At 39.5% G+C, this 14,114-nt stretch overlaps 1 protein-coding gene across 1 annotated transcript in view; it reads left to right on the plus strand.

Annotated features, from left to right (window-relative positions):
• The first annotated feature begins 1,476 nt into the window (after positions 1 to 1,476).
• The window catches only part of GUCY2C (guanylate cyclase 2C), a 44,222-nt gene continuing 31,584 nt past the window's right edge, over positions 1,477 to 14,114 (plus strand). Inside the window, exons 1-8 of the mRNA XM_054631904.2 lie at positions 1,477 to 1,687; positions 2,622 to 2,734; positions 3,929 to 3,996; positions 5,883 to 6,098; positions 8,458 to 8,579; positions 9,447 to 9,543; positions 12,223 to 12,352; positions 13,578 to 13,713. Of these exons, the coding sequence (XP_054487879.2) occupies positions 1,477 to 1,687; positions 2,622 to 2,734; positions 3,929 to 3,996; positions 5,883 to 6,098; positions 8,458 to 8,579; positions 9,447 to 9,543; positions 12,223 to 12,352; positions 13,578 to 13,713 (1,093 nt within the window). The remainder of the gene's footprint in view (positions 1,688 to 2,621; positions 2,735 to 3,928; positions 3,997 to 5,882; positions 6,099 to 8,457; positions 8,580 to 9,446; positions 9,544 to 12,222; positions 12,353 to 13,577; positions 13,714 to 14,114) is intronic.

Below are 14,114 nucleotides of genomic sequence, written 5' to 3' on the forward strand. Positions count from 1 at the left end.
ACATAAAAAGGTCTGGGCAAATATATCTGAAGTGTATTCAATACCTTCTAAATATAGGCTTCAAAAGAAGCCATGAAATTGCAGTATTGTTTTATATCACAAGCCCTGTTACTTACATTGTTTCTGATTATTTTCATTATTTGTCTTAAATTATTTCAGGAAGATAACAAAAGTTAACTGATTTATTATCTGACAGCCTCAGTGTAGGTTTCAGTAGAAAAAAAGAACCTCTCGTATGTGTGCATAAACACCCCATATTCAGCAAAAGCAAACTCTATACTTTATTTAAATTTGTCTCCTTTGTGCCTAGAATGCCTAGAATTTTCCATAAGGCTTGTGGGTTGGTGGGGTTTGTTCGTTGTTTGTTATTGTTTTGTGGGGTTTTTTTTGTGATGGCATTTAAAATTTAGCTTTGGTCGTGTAGGTCTGAGAGTCCTTCAGCTTTGCTAATCCTTACCCGATGCGAGGTTCATCACATAAAGTATGAATATCTGGGGCCCCTATTTGAGGGGGTGAGAAAGGGTGATGAGAGCAGGGGCAGACCCAGGGCACTTTGATGCACAGTGCTGGGCGAGCATAAGTGGACAAGCCTTGTATGAGTCTGTAAGAAGAAAGAAAGGCTTTGGTCTGAAGGTCTGCAAGTGAGACATTTTTGCCAACACAAAAAGTACTTCACTGTTATAAGCTAAAGGAATGAAATTGGTAACTTATCTCAGAAGAAAATACACCCTCAATTTATGAGCTCAATCAGCAGAGATGGTGTGGCAATGTAATCAAGAGATGTAGGGCAATGCAAACATGAAGTAACCATCTGTTTTTCTCTAGGCTTTAACAAACCTTATATTTTATTTCCATTTTGGAGAGTTGTCCTTATGGTTCATTTGTCCCCTCCTCTTTCTTCTCTCAGCTTATGCATGTGATGAAGAGTTAGTGTACTTATCATACAAAGTTTCTGGTAATGTTTCAGTTTATAGCCTCAGCCTTTCCATGAGCAAACATTCTCAGCAACCTTTAGCCTCTCTCTTTTCCTGAGTTTTGCTACTGCTAGTTTTCACCTTGAAGTGCCACCTAGTACACTAGAGGGACGGGCAGAGGTGAAGGCAGGGAAGGGAATAGGGAAGTGCAGGAGAGAGAATCGCATAGCCTGTCTTTGACTCTGGAAATCTCTTTTTTTCTTTCTTTCTTTCTTTCTTTCTTTCTTTCTTTCTTTCTTTCTTTCTTTCTTTCTTTCTTTCTTTCTTTCTTTCTTTCTTTCTTTCTTTCTTTCTTTCTTTCTTTCTTTCTTTCTTTCTTTCTCTCTCTCTCTCTCTCTCTCTCTCTCTCTCTCTCTCACTCTTTCTCTCTTTCTCTCTTTCTCTCTTTCTTTCTTTTTCTTTCTATCCAGGAACAAAATCAATGTAGAGTATCTGAAAGAAAGAGAGTTAGAAGACAAAAAGAAGTGGGAGAGCACACACAATGGGTCTAAACTGAGCAACGATGAAGGAACTGGTATTGGTGCTGGCCATTTGGCCTTTGTTTTCCTCACTACAGCTGCTGAAGAAAGTGGGTTCAGATCAGTGTAACAACAACAGTTATGTGATCAATGTGATGCTCATGAATTACACGGATTTCCCATCAAGTACTGATGGTGTGAAGTTAGCTGTGCTACAAGCCTTGGAAAGGGTACGAAAGGAATTCCAGATGACAGGTAAGCCAATGGGTGTTGGTTATCCCTCTCTTCCTGTGATTTCTTGTCACACTTTGTGTCACAGTTTCCTACTCATCTGACCTTTAGCAAGGTGCTTCTCAGACAGATTCCTTGCTTGCCCATCTTATGTAGAACTTATGGAAATAATGACCTCTCTTTGTATAAATTGAAATGCTCTACAAATGGGCAGAACCATATATATTTTCATGGTGTTTGGGCAGACTCTTCCTGCATGCCTCTCTGGAGATGTTCAGCTCGGTTTGGTAATGTGGAAATTATTAAACTGGATCAGACAAGACCAGTGATCCATCTCGTGCAGTAATTGGGCTGCCATTGCTTCCTCTCCTGACTGGATTAGCCTCTACTTTCTGAAAATAATTTTCCTCTTGATCCTATCTGTTGATCACATCACGATCTGAAGTGTGAAGAATCTGCAGTCCATATTTTTCTTCATTTAGAGTCATATTGCTTTTATTTATTTTGATATTTTACCTCTCCTTTCAACATCACCAATCTACTGTCACTCTCTAGAATATCATGGGAAAAAGAGATTCCAAGGAAATAATAAAAGAAATAGTATCTATTCCCTACCTGTCCTCTAGTTTAAGAGATTTTGTCCAATTTTATTGGAAAGTGGTGTCTCAGTTACTTCTTACAGAGCCTTAAAAAATTTGTCTAGTAATGGTCAACACTAAAAGTACTTTTTACTAAAAGTACTAACACTCAACAGAAGTCAGCAGTCCACCCTGGAGTGAACTTCACAGTCACATCCATAGTAGTGGGGGTGTGGGTTAGGTTGTAGGTAGACGTTGCAGAAGCAGGGCGACCTTAGAGTATAGGGCTGCTCAGACCTGTGTCAGAAGGAGAGGGATAATAGTGTATTAGTGGTTACTTGCAATTCATGATGCTGTTTGCTTTTCCATTTGTGTTACAGGAGAAAATGTTACAGTGAATGCCACCTTCCACCCCTTTACTTCATCCTTCTATGTCTCACAAGCCTGCCGTACTAGCACCTGTGAAGGTGTGGAGCTCATCAAAGCCATTTATGTGAGTAGCAGACTTCTTTCCTTCTGCCTTGGTGTGCATGTGTGTCTCTGTCTTTCCTTCTTAACCTTTGATCCTGCTATTCAGTTCCAAAGAAATTTGACAGGGAAGTGAAGTTTTTAAAGAGAAGATGTTCCTGTATGTTTTGTGAAAAGAAGTAGGCAAATACTGAAGAGAGATTCTATGAATGCTTCCAAGAGACTGCCTTCAGCTTTTGGCTCCTTTTCCTATGCTTAAGTTACCTTCTTTTTATATCTGCACAATTCTTTGTGTGGTCAGACAGCCAAAGCAATCCATTAAAAAAAAAACCCAAATAACAATTAACTAAAAAAATCAAACCAGCAACTCAAACTCTCAAAACAGCCCGAGCAGAGAAAAAAGGTCAATTTCTAACTGGATCAGATCCTGATCTGGTTCACCATCAGTTTACACAATACACAAAAGAGAGAGCTGTGGTGAGGATGGGGACGCGGGCAGAGAAATCCTTAGGCTGGCACTGTTACCAATTCAGTGGTTATGGAACTATGCCCAAAGGGCAAAGATGAAGTGCTTGCTTCTCACTAGAAATCACAGAAGTCACGTGAGAGAAACTATGTGAATACTTTAATATGAGGAAAAGCTTCAGTTAAAATCAGTGCATTACAAGAAGCCAAGTTTCTGAAGATTTTCACACCTCTGAGTGAAACTTGGTCAATCCAATGAGAATTTTTAAGTCTACTAATCTATGTCTATGCGCTAGTCTTTGCTAAGAAATTGTCCCTCGTGACACACAAAGATACAGATCAGGCCTCATTTGATGGTCATGGAAGGATTTTTTTAAATAATAGTTTCATATACACTTATGTAATAATTTTTCTGATACACAGGACCTTCTAATACCAACCACCCTGTCTTCAGCAAATGCAAACTCTTCTGGGGTGTTTAATCTCAAATGTGCACCTATAACAATATTTTAATCCTTACTTGCTGTCTGTGTCTTAACAAATGTTGTACCCTATCTTTTTTAGACTTTCTGAGATTTTTTCCTCCTCCCCTTCATGTTTGTTCTTTTAAACTTTCTGTAGCTCCTCTCTTCTCTTGCTTTTGCTAGGTAAATTCTGTGACTCCTCATATCCTACAAATTTCTTCATTCTCCCATCCTCCTCTCTCTGCCAGTCCTCTGCTTTATCCCAAATGACCCTTTTTGATTCTTTGCAGGAAAACGGCACACTTGGCTGTGCTGTCATAGGACCCGCTTGCACTTATGCCACCTTCCAAATGGTCTCGTAAGTACCAATTCTTCCCCCTTATATTGTGATGTTAAAGATGTCAGCTGCTGAACAAAGTTGTTTTGTGAGCAACAAACCTGCAGAGACATTGGTTTAGAGTACATCAGACACCTCGAGGTCTACAGTCAAGGCAGTAAGACTTTTATGCATAGCCACTCTGTTTGGTAGGTGGGAAAAAAAACCCTTCCAAAGCCCAACTTTAGTAGGGAAGTTGCTAACTCCTGACAGTAAGTTGAATGATTGATTGATTGATTGAGGAGCAGCTGGAGAGCAGCCCTGCAGAAAGGGATCTGGGGGTGCTGGTTGGCACCCCCAGAGTCAGCAGTGTGCCCGGGCAGCACAGAGGGCAAACCCTACCCTGGGGTGCATCAGACACAGCATCACCAGCTGGTCAGGAGAGGTGATTATCCAGCTGTACTCAGCAGTGGTGTGGCCTCACCTTGAGCATTTTATGTAGTTCTGGGCCCCACAAAATTTCAGAAAGATGTGAAGGTCTTTGAGTGCTTACAAAACTGTTGAAAGAGCTGGAAAGCATATTCTGTGAAGAGCTGAGGGCACTGGGTTTGTCTGGTTTGGAGAAAAGGAGGCTGAGGCGAGACCTTGTTGCTTTCTACAGCTTCCTGAAAAGGGCAAGTATAGAGGGAGGTGCTGATGTCTTCTTCCTAGGATTCAGCAACAGGACAAGTGGGAATGATTCAAAGCTGTGTGTATAGGTAGGACATTAGGAAGTGTGTTTTTAGCAGGAGCATGGCTGAACACTGGAACAGCCTTCCTAGACAGATGGATCATACCTTAAGCTTGTCAAGTTTAAAATGCATTTGGACAATGCAGTTAGTAAGTTCTCTAGTGGAAGGTGTCCCTGTCCATGGCAGGGTGATTGGAACTAGATGATCTTTAAGGACTCTTCCAACCCAAACCATTCTAGGTTTCTATGAATAACATCCTGTAGCTTTTGGTCAGTCCTGATTATTTCAGTATGATTTTTGTAGGTCCCTTTTAACCAAAATAATCTATTCTCATCTATTCTAAGTCTGTCAGGAAAAAAAAAAAAAAAAAAGAAGCCTGTTTAATTAGTGAATACTCCCCCTGTCATTATATATTACATCATCTATGTCTGTTTCTATTGCAATAAGTAAAACCCCTGTAGTTGGGTAAGTGAACTTTACCTGGAAAATAAAATTTTGTCACAATAATGCCAACAACTCTTACAGCCATGGTTTTTGCAGGCAAAATTCCCTGTTATAAGAAAACAGCATACAAGAACAAAAGCATTTTGAGTTTAGTCTGATAACATCGCAGCATCCAGAAATGTACTTTCGTCCTTAAAAGCTTACTGTCTCTGTATATAAAATGATTTTTGTTTTACAAATTCCTTGTCAGCAGAGGGTTGCCTTAATTTTTTTCTCCCTGACTGCTGCTGTTGCACAGCTCCTAAAATACACCTTTGTGAAACAAAAAGATTTTTCCTTTGAATTGTAGAAGTAAAGCTTTTTTGACAGCAAAAAGCTGTCACCCTGCAGCACTGTCCCAATAGGGAGATTAAATCCATCCCATGGGAATGGCATCCAGGTAGCAGAAGCCTGTCTTGAGCCTTTGGACTCCTGTCATAACCCTTGGGGGTGAAATGGTGTGTGGTACCCAAAAGGGTAGGGGTAACTGGGAACAGTGCAAGAAGATGCCTAGAGCAGTTCAACAGGGCTTTTTGGTACCAATACAGGCTTGAAATCTGCTTGTGACCTTGAGGAACCTTCTGGTTCAGGTTCAAATTAACTGTGTTAAACTAACTCAGGGCACAAGAGGAGAGGGAGGTGAGGATGGAAATCGGTAGCTGCCTTGGTGCAACAGCAATCTGTTCAGACTTGTCCTCTTATCTTTTTTTTCAGACTTGAAACAATACTGAGCCTGCCTATGATCTCTGTAGGGAGTTTTGGACTGTCCTGTGACTACAAAGAAAACCTAACCCGCCTTCTGACCCCAGCCAGGAAACTGAACCAATTCTTCTTCCATTTTTGGAGACATTCTAAGCTGCCATTCAAAACCACAACCTGGGAATCTGTCTACATTTACAAGAGAAGTGAAACCTCAGAGGCATGCCTCTGGTAAGATCTGGATCCACCTCTGACCTCTGATAAATGCTGTCTCCACCCTCAGACATGGTTTCTGCAAAGTGTTCTCTCAGTCCTACACTCTGGGAGGTGCCTTACTACTACCAAGGAACAAGAGAAGGAAAAGATGGATTGTAGCTTTTAGCTGTAGGACTTACCTGAATGTTTCTCTCAGTCTGTTTTAAATATTTGCAAGCCTTTTCTTTTCCTTTGGACAATGTAACCCACATGCTGTCTGTGATGAAAATATTTGTTTACAGCCTCCTTAATATAAACAGTGGGACATGAGAGGCTCCTCCATAGGCTCCCCATAGATGCCTTTTTAGGTCAGGGTCTTACTAAGCTCTTAAAATATTTCTCCACATTAATGTCCTCAATATGTAGGTGTTATTTCCAAAATTCAAGCTTTACATTTCTTCAAGCAAAATTACCCCAGTGATTGCAGAGTTTAAGCTATATTCTCACCAGTTTGGAGCAAAGGAGACAGCTTTCATTTTGTGACCTGAAACATCAGGTTGTGCTTGGTTCTCAGAAATGCTGGATTTTCTCCTTGCCTGAAAACAAAGGCTGCTTTTAGACAAATAGACTCTTTAATATACTGGTATTTATAAATACTTTTCTATTATTGAGTCTTATTTAACTTTCAGCTCACGTGAGTGTGTCTATGCTACTTTGATTTTTTTTCCCCAATTTTGGGATATTAAAAGCTGATTTATTAAACAAAATCTAATTTCTCCTACTAATTTTATAAATGTAGCTGAGAAGCAGCAAAGAGTTCATGGCAATAACTATTATATGTATTTCTAATTTATAACCTGAGAGACTTGCAGAATTCTAAGCAAAATTTATGACTGTATTTGCTTCAGATTGATAGAAGCATATACTTATGGATTATTTTGGATACAGAATTAAAGAGTTTTTTTTCTGAATTAGGAAACCTAAACCCTTATCTCCATTTAACTCTTCTGTAGGTATTTATGGACTTTTATTTTTTCCTTCTTCTTTCTTAGTATAGATAGCAACTTGATCACATGATATAATTGCTATGATTACCTCTCTTTGATGCTTTGAAATATCAGTGCACTTCGTTCACCTCTTACTACAGGCCCTACTCCTCCACATTTGCAGCTGTAATTGCCAATGCACTACACACGCTTTAGCTAAATCCCTTTAATTCTGCAGGTTTCATACCTTTCAGTAAAATAATTGCATGGAAGCTATTTCTGACCTTTCCAAGTTTTTCTTATTTCACTTTTTTAAATGCTTCTGGCCAGGACCTTCTTTATGACTTCAGAATTGTTCAAGTCCCTTTATTGTTGAATCAACAACAAAAAAATTAATTTTGTATCTCTGCCCACTTTTCATCCTAATTTAGTTGTAACCATGTATCTCATCCTGCCCTAATAGAAACTGTCAACGTAAAGGTTTTTGAAGTCTAATTTGAAAAGATCCATTTTCTCTAAAGCACAAGTATTACTGTACGAGCTAATTGTTTTTTCCCATATACATATAAAAATAAATGAATACCCACAGTGATAGCAAAATCAGGTTATGTTTCAACTATGCATATGTTTCTGTAATTAGCAGTTAATGATTCTGTTCCTGGAGAAAAAAAGGAAGTAAAAGGTATTTAGTAGCTCATAGGACTGAGATCTCAGTGCTGGTAGATCAAAGGTCATGTAGTTTAAAAACAAAGGGAGTTCTTTTGGTTTCTCCTCTGCATTAACTTTATTTCAGATAGAATATCTCTTCTCAAGAAGCGAGAGTAAAATTGAGGAGCTGACTGTTTTTCCTTAATCTTTTACCAAACATTACTTACTTGCTTTTTTTGCTGAGCTCACTTTTTCCTTCAAGTTTTAAGTGATTCTGTATAGGTTTCTTGTTGCTGCTTTTCTTCCTTTGCTTCTCTCACAGTCAGGGTACATGTGTGATTTTTATCTCAGTTCTTTCTGTAGCTCCTGTTTAGTCCTTTGGACCTTCACATGTGCCTTCTTAGATTACCACTGATGTCTTAAATAGCAGATTGTCCTGGCTCTGCCTCCCTGTTAATCTCACTTCCTGCAGTTTCCCATATCCCTGATTTATTTTTTCTTAATTGTTAATGTCTCATTAGATTATTGCAATTTCCAAATTCACCCTTTCTATAACCACGCTCAAATACTTCTGGTAGACTTTCCAAGCATTTCTGCATCTTTCATGCCATGTATTGGTTCTTCCACTTTTATTGCTGCAGAAAAGGTTTCATACCAGCTTATAAACACTCTTGTGTGCTCTGAACAGCCTATCTTGCACATCTTAGGAAAATGTGAGGAGTTAGCAATTTCCTGACAATATCCTTGCTCCTTTGTGCCAGGTACATGAATGCTTTAGATGCTGGAATCACAGAGTTCTCTGAAAAACTCAAGTTCAAGGATATTTTGAGAACTCCAGAGCTGCTTAGAAAAACTGTGAAAAATCCAAACCGGAAGAGCAATGGTAAGGAGGGGTTGAGGCTGCACTGTCCCAGCAAGTGAGTTGCTTTTCCAAGGAACTCAAACCCACCCCTTAGTTAGGTTATAGGGGAAGCCTTTCACCAGAAATGGTGGAAACAAAGATACGCCATTTTACATGGATGTAAAGATAAAATGGCACAAAGTTCCTAGATTCCTCTCTTCGTCCTCATAAAATATGGGGGAATATCCTGGTTCCAGAGAGCTTTTGGGGAACATTATCCCATCTAAGCACAAGCTCTTTTTTGTGAGAGATTCAGAAATCCAGGTATCACAATTTCTCTAAGAAGGGCTTTAAATACTACAAGAATATAGATACTGCAAGCTCTCTATCACTCATGTGTTTGCAGCCCTGGTACATTCATGGACCTCATTTTGATATCAAGGGGCACTTCTGGGAATGATTAATCGAAACTAGAAAAATGAATGAATAAATACCTCATCTTCTCCTAAGACTAAGCACCTGTCATCAGCAGGCCAAGTGACTGTGAGAGTAAGCAAGCTAATGGAATCATTACTTGGAGGCTATTTAACCCAGAAATGTTCATATTGAGTAGCTGTTATGGCACCACAACTCCTAATGCTTATTTGAGTGGGATAATGGTAGTGCTCTGGTGCAATCAGACAGAAAATGGTGCAGGTGTTGAAGCACCTTTTACCACTTCCCCTCAGATATTGTGGCTTTACTGCAGAGAGGCTGGAGCTCTGTGCCTGGGCCCCAGTACAGCACAGACAATGTGCCTTAGCCCAGAGTTGCTCTACTGCCTGCTACTCAAACATGGGGGAGCAGGCAAACACCATCTTCTTGTCTGTAAATCTCACCAATCTCTCTCCATTTTTGCCCATTCTGTAGTGATCATCATGTGTGGCTCTCCAGAGAATGTCAGCTCAGACCTAGGGACGGAGAAGGTGGATAATGACATCGTTATCATCCTGATAGATCTCTTCAAGTAAAGTATCACCTTTGTTTTTCTTCTTTTCTCTGCAATTTGCTGATGGATATAGCTAATGGAAATAGTCTGAGTGGAACTGGTTTGTTGAAGAAATGCTCTTTTACAAAATGTTTTCTATTGCCATCTTTCCTCATGTCTTGCCATTTCTATAACATGCGTAGTGTTTAATTCATGGCACATCTTCTACAAAATCCTGTTTGGTTCATATAATATTTTTCTAAGGCAGCGACAGAGCAGGTAGGTTTAATGCCTTCCTGGGGCTCCTCAGTGCAGGAAACCATGAAAGAAGCACAGAGTCCAAAGTCAGAATGGACGTGAGATATTGTCCATTTGAGATATGGTACATTTTTCATACACTCTGCTCAACCAGACAATTATGTAAATAGACTTACAGTATTTTTCTAGACTCCATTTATTCAATTTTTAAATTATTTATGTGATATAACTGTTCTCCCAGTTTATAACTCTTGCACTTTATAACCATCTCCTCAACATCTCTATAACCACAGAAACATAACTTCTCAGAGAAGCTTCTTAGCATACAACCTTGGTTTTCTATTGTTTAATTTTCTCTTAACATTGCTAATTACAAAACTCTTTATAGAAGATGTCTGACAAAAATTTGCTTTACCAATGGTATCCTCAAAAGCCTTGGCTATATACGAGGACTGAGAACTGATCTCTGGCCCTAAACCTATGTGACACAGCAGAGATTACATTGGTACAACTAAGTGTAGATACCTAAACCAAATGTTTTTTGGGTATAATCCCAGTTGCCATAGCGAGTCACAGTCTGGGAGAATGTTAATTGCCTGGGGCAGTCTGGTGGGATGGATGGATGGATGGATGGATGGATGGATGGATGGATGGATGGATGAATGCAAGGCAAATGTGTGTGCCCATGCCTTGAAGTTACTTCACTGTTGGTGTAGTAAAAAGATTCCATGAACTTCTAGGGCCAGTGGGACTTCCCAGCTCTTGTGTCTAAAGGTGACCATAACAGGTCAGTTCTAAGAAACTCTGGGTTAATGATTTCAGGGATTTAACCTTTGGTTCCTAAGTGGATCCTGTTCAGGTTTTACCAGGATCTTCTCTATCCTGTACGCTTTCAATTTCACCATATCTATTTTTCAGAAGTGCCTTTAAGAGCTTTTGCATTCCACAATTTTATCCAGGCATTAGAAATTCCCATTTGCTTTTCCTGAGGCAACTGGCCTCAACTCTTTTTCTTTGCAAATGCATAATGGGAACAGTGTATGTGAGTGCTTTACCACTGGTGTTGTAGGTATAGATGTTGCATTACAGTAGGTGAGGGTGATTAGGGGATTCTTTGCTGTGATATGCATCCTGCTGATATACCCAGCTGCCTCAGGCTTTTTTATATGCTGCTCTTCTTAAGCTTTCTACAGACCCCTTATTTTACTGAGTATCTCGAATCACACTATTTTTCTTAAAAAAAGCCCAACAAAATACAGACAGATGTATCAGATGAAAACTGAAGCTGTAGGAGGGAGAATAGGCAAAGTCCCATGCTTCTCCAGGGGTGAAGTGCCTCTGAAAAAGTAGATTTAAATTTTCTTCAGCTCCGAGTTGTCTGGCAAGCAGGACACAAACACAGTCTTTAAGTCTCCCTCAAGAGAGGTGGGATGCTGGGGGATTATCCAGTCTGGTGGAGATTAATGAGGTTTTCTTTTCAACTGGCTAGTTCAGCCCAAGCTTGGATGGAGAAACATTTTGAAGTTCTTTAGGGTGAAAAGTGCATTGTAAAAGTCAGAAGGTTCAGGGAAAGGCAGGTACAGGGCTGTGGTGTAAGAATCCAATCAGATGGCCAATCAGTACTGACTGACAAAATAAAAGGATGGTCAAACATGAATAATGGGAGAAGGCTCAATTATTTTATTTCTCTTAATCTAGCCATAGCAATGACAGATGCTGCCAGTTGACACTAATATCTATTCCTAAATTCTTCTTTAACATGTGAATCTGGTGGTGGCCAATTTGTGAAGCACTTCCAGATGGCCTGTCAAAGTGATGAAACCAAGGATACCTGAAAGCTACAACATATTCTGCTTGTTTTAGCAGAGTTTTCAAGTTGACACAGTTTCCTCTGATTTTCCTATCTCACTGGATTAAACAAATGAATCAATAATCTGCTCTCTGCACCTCTGTGATTGTTTCATTCCCTCCTGTTAAATGCTTTTAGTGCAACTCCTGCTGTGCTCAGTTCTAGCAGGAAATATCAAAATTAGAGGAACAAGCAAAAAGAGTGCGGAAGAGCTCAGAGACAGGCACAGTAACATGAAGAAACTATGATTGTGATATTGTAGATTCCAAAGAGAAACTGAGTTTTAATAAATATAAACTCCACTTGAAAAAAAAAAAGAGGAAATAAGCAGGGTAGAAAACAAACAGTTACAATAATAACCGTAGTTCACAACAACCTTTGAGTGTCAGATTGGGAGATTGCCTTGATACTACCTTTTAATATATTTAGGCACAAAAGCTAGCATCAGGGAATGAATGATGTAGAGTTGTGTGCATTATGAAATTTTATTTTTAGAACTACTGTTTTAACCTGTTAAATAACAGAACTGTGGAGAACAAGTGACTGATTATCATGGATACTACTGAGCCTGTTGTTCAGTGTTCATGGGGCTCTTGTGCTTTGCTTTGCAGTAACGTGTACTTCAAGAAGAACATCTCAGCTGATTACATGCACAATGTACTTGTCCTGACTCTGCCACCAGCTAATTACAGCTACAATACTGTAATTAGAGACTATATAGAGATGGAGGACGACATCCTGGTAAGAACACTATTTTATATCTGATTATTGCATTTGGTTCATTCCTGTTCATGTATGAGGAAATGAAAACTAAAAATGCAGCTGTAATCATCCCCTGTCATGCTTCTAAGATGATATTCCTTTATATTATTGCAGGATGGTATTTTTTTCCTGATGTAATGATGTCAAAATGTAGTATCATAAGGCAAATCTGCAGGATGTCATGTTCCTACTTTGTGAAGTTCAACTCAAACTTCTAATTTGTTCTGCAAGTGTCTTATTCACGGGGCATGAGGGAGACTTACAGGCACATGCTTTTACCACTCCACATCTGAGTGACTGACACTCTTACATGTAACTGCAAGGCATCACTCAAGAAAGATCTGTACATGTAATTGAGATGTGAGCATGGAAAGTTCAGAACTAATAATTGTTGAATAATTTGCACAGATATGTCTAAGAGATGACAACCATTGCAGTTTCTTTTGAGTGGCTTTCCAGATAAGCTTCAAAAACAGGAAACTTTTTTTTTTCCATCGGAAATAAAGTTTTTTTTTTAATTTCCAGAAAAGCAGAACCTGTGAATATGCTGTATTTGTTTAGTGAAACTGATATTCCTGCCATCTGCCCAGGAAAGGAACCAGCTCCTTCTTGTATAGTTTCTGCATCCCAGGATTTGTGGCTTTGAGCTCCAGCTCTCCAGCAGGCAGCCTGAAGGTTCTGGCTGGATTTACAGGGCTTCTAGATCCCCCAGCCTGGGCTCAATGCTTTTTGGGTGCCAGCTCTATGGCAGGCTGCTGGAAATTCTGGCATAGCTCCTTGCCCCTGAGCTGTGGCCACTGGGAAGCCCAAACTTGCTGGCACCACACTGAATTATCTGCACAGAAACTCATATCCAAAGCCAGGGTCTTTGGGACACACTTAGTAAAGCAGAACTGCCAAGAACCTACAGTGTAGGATTTCTTGAATCCTTTGCACCAGGATCAGCATGCCAGACCTTTACCTATTGGCCTCTTTTAAGTTTTCAGCACCTTCCTGTCTTCATACATCAAAAATATATTTTGTTTGCCTTTCTTTTTTGAAATGAGAACGCTCATGTGGCATTGGCCATCTACTCACACAGTGTTCAGCAGATTCTGGTCTTCTCTGCTGGAGTTTCTGCCAAATGGAGCCAATCAAGGTTATTATAGCCTTATGGCGGAAACAGGAACTCTCAAACAGTCATTTTTATTTTCTTTTGTTCCAGATGGAAGATGACTTTCTTGCTGGCTATTTCAATGCAGTGTTGCTGTTTGGACATAGTGTCAAGAAATTTGTCATCTCACAGAGCCCAATGTCACCTTTCAATTTAATCCGTGAATTCCGAAATACCACTTTTGAAGGTAAAAACAGTACTGTCCTTTGCAGGGTTCACTAAATTGATGAGGGGAAAGAAATTTCATTTTAAACACTCTTTTAAACACTTTAGGACAAGTCACTTCTACCCTAAACAAGTCCAAGCCTTTCAATGAGTTTTATTCGCAGACTTTTTTCTTTTTATATAATTTTTACAGTATTTGATGTTCTTTTTTTTTTTTTATATAATATTTTCAGTATTTGATGTTCAAAATGACTCTGAAGTCACTTGGCTGAGCTTTAATGAAGTAGTCTCAACCTTTTCCAGTTTACAAAGCCATGTAGGCCTGGGTGCCTGTAGTGTGGGTGTAGGCCAGCTGACAGTGGGTTGGCTCCTCTTAGTCAACTTTCTTGTTCCTCTCACAGGTTGTCTAGCACTGGTGGGCTT

The sequence above is a fragment of the Agelaius phoeniceus genome, chromosome 5 (assembly GCF_051311805.1).
Source record: "Agelaius phoeniceus isolate bAgePho1 chromosome 5, bAgePho1.hap1, whole genome shotgun sequence".
Lineage (NCBI taxonomy): Eukaryota > Metazoa > Chordata > Aves > Passeriformes > Icteridae > Agelaius > Agelaius phoeniceus.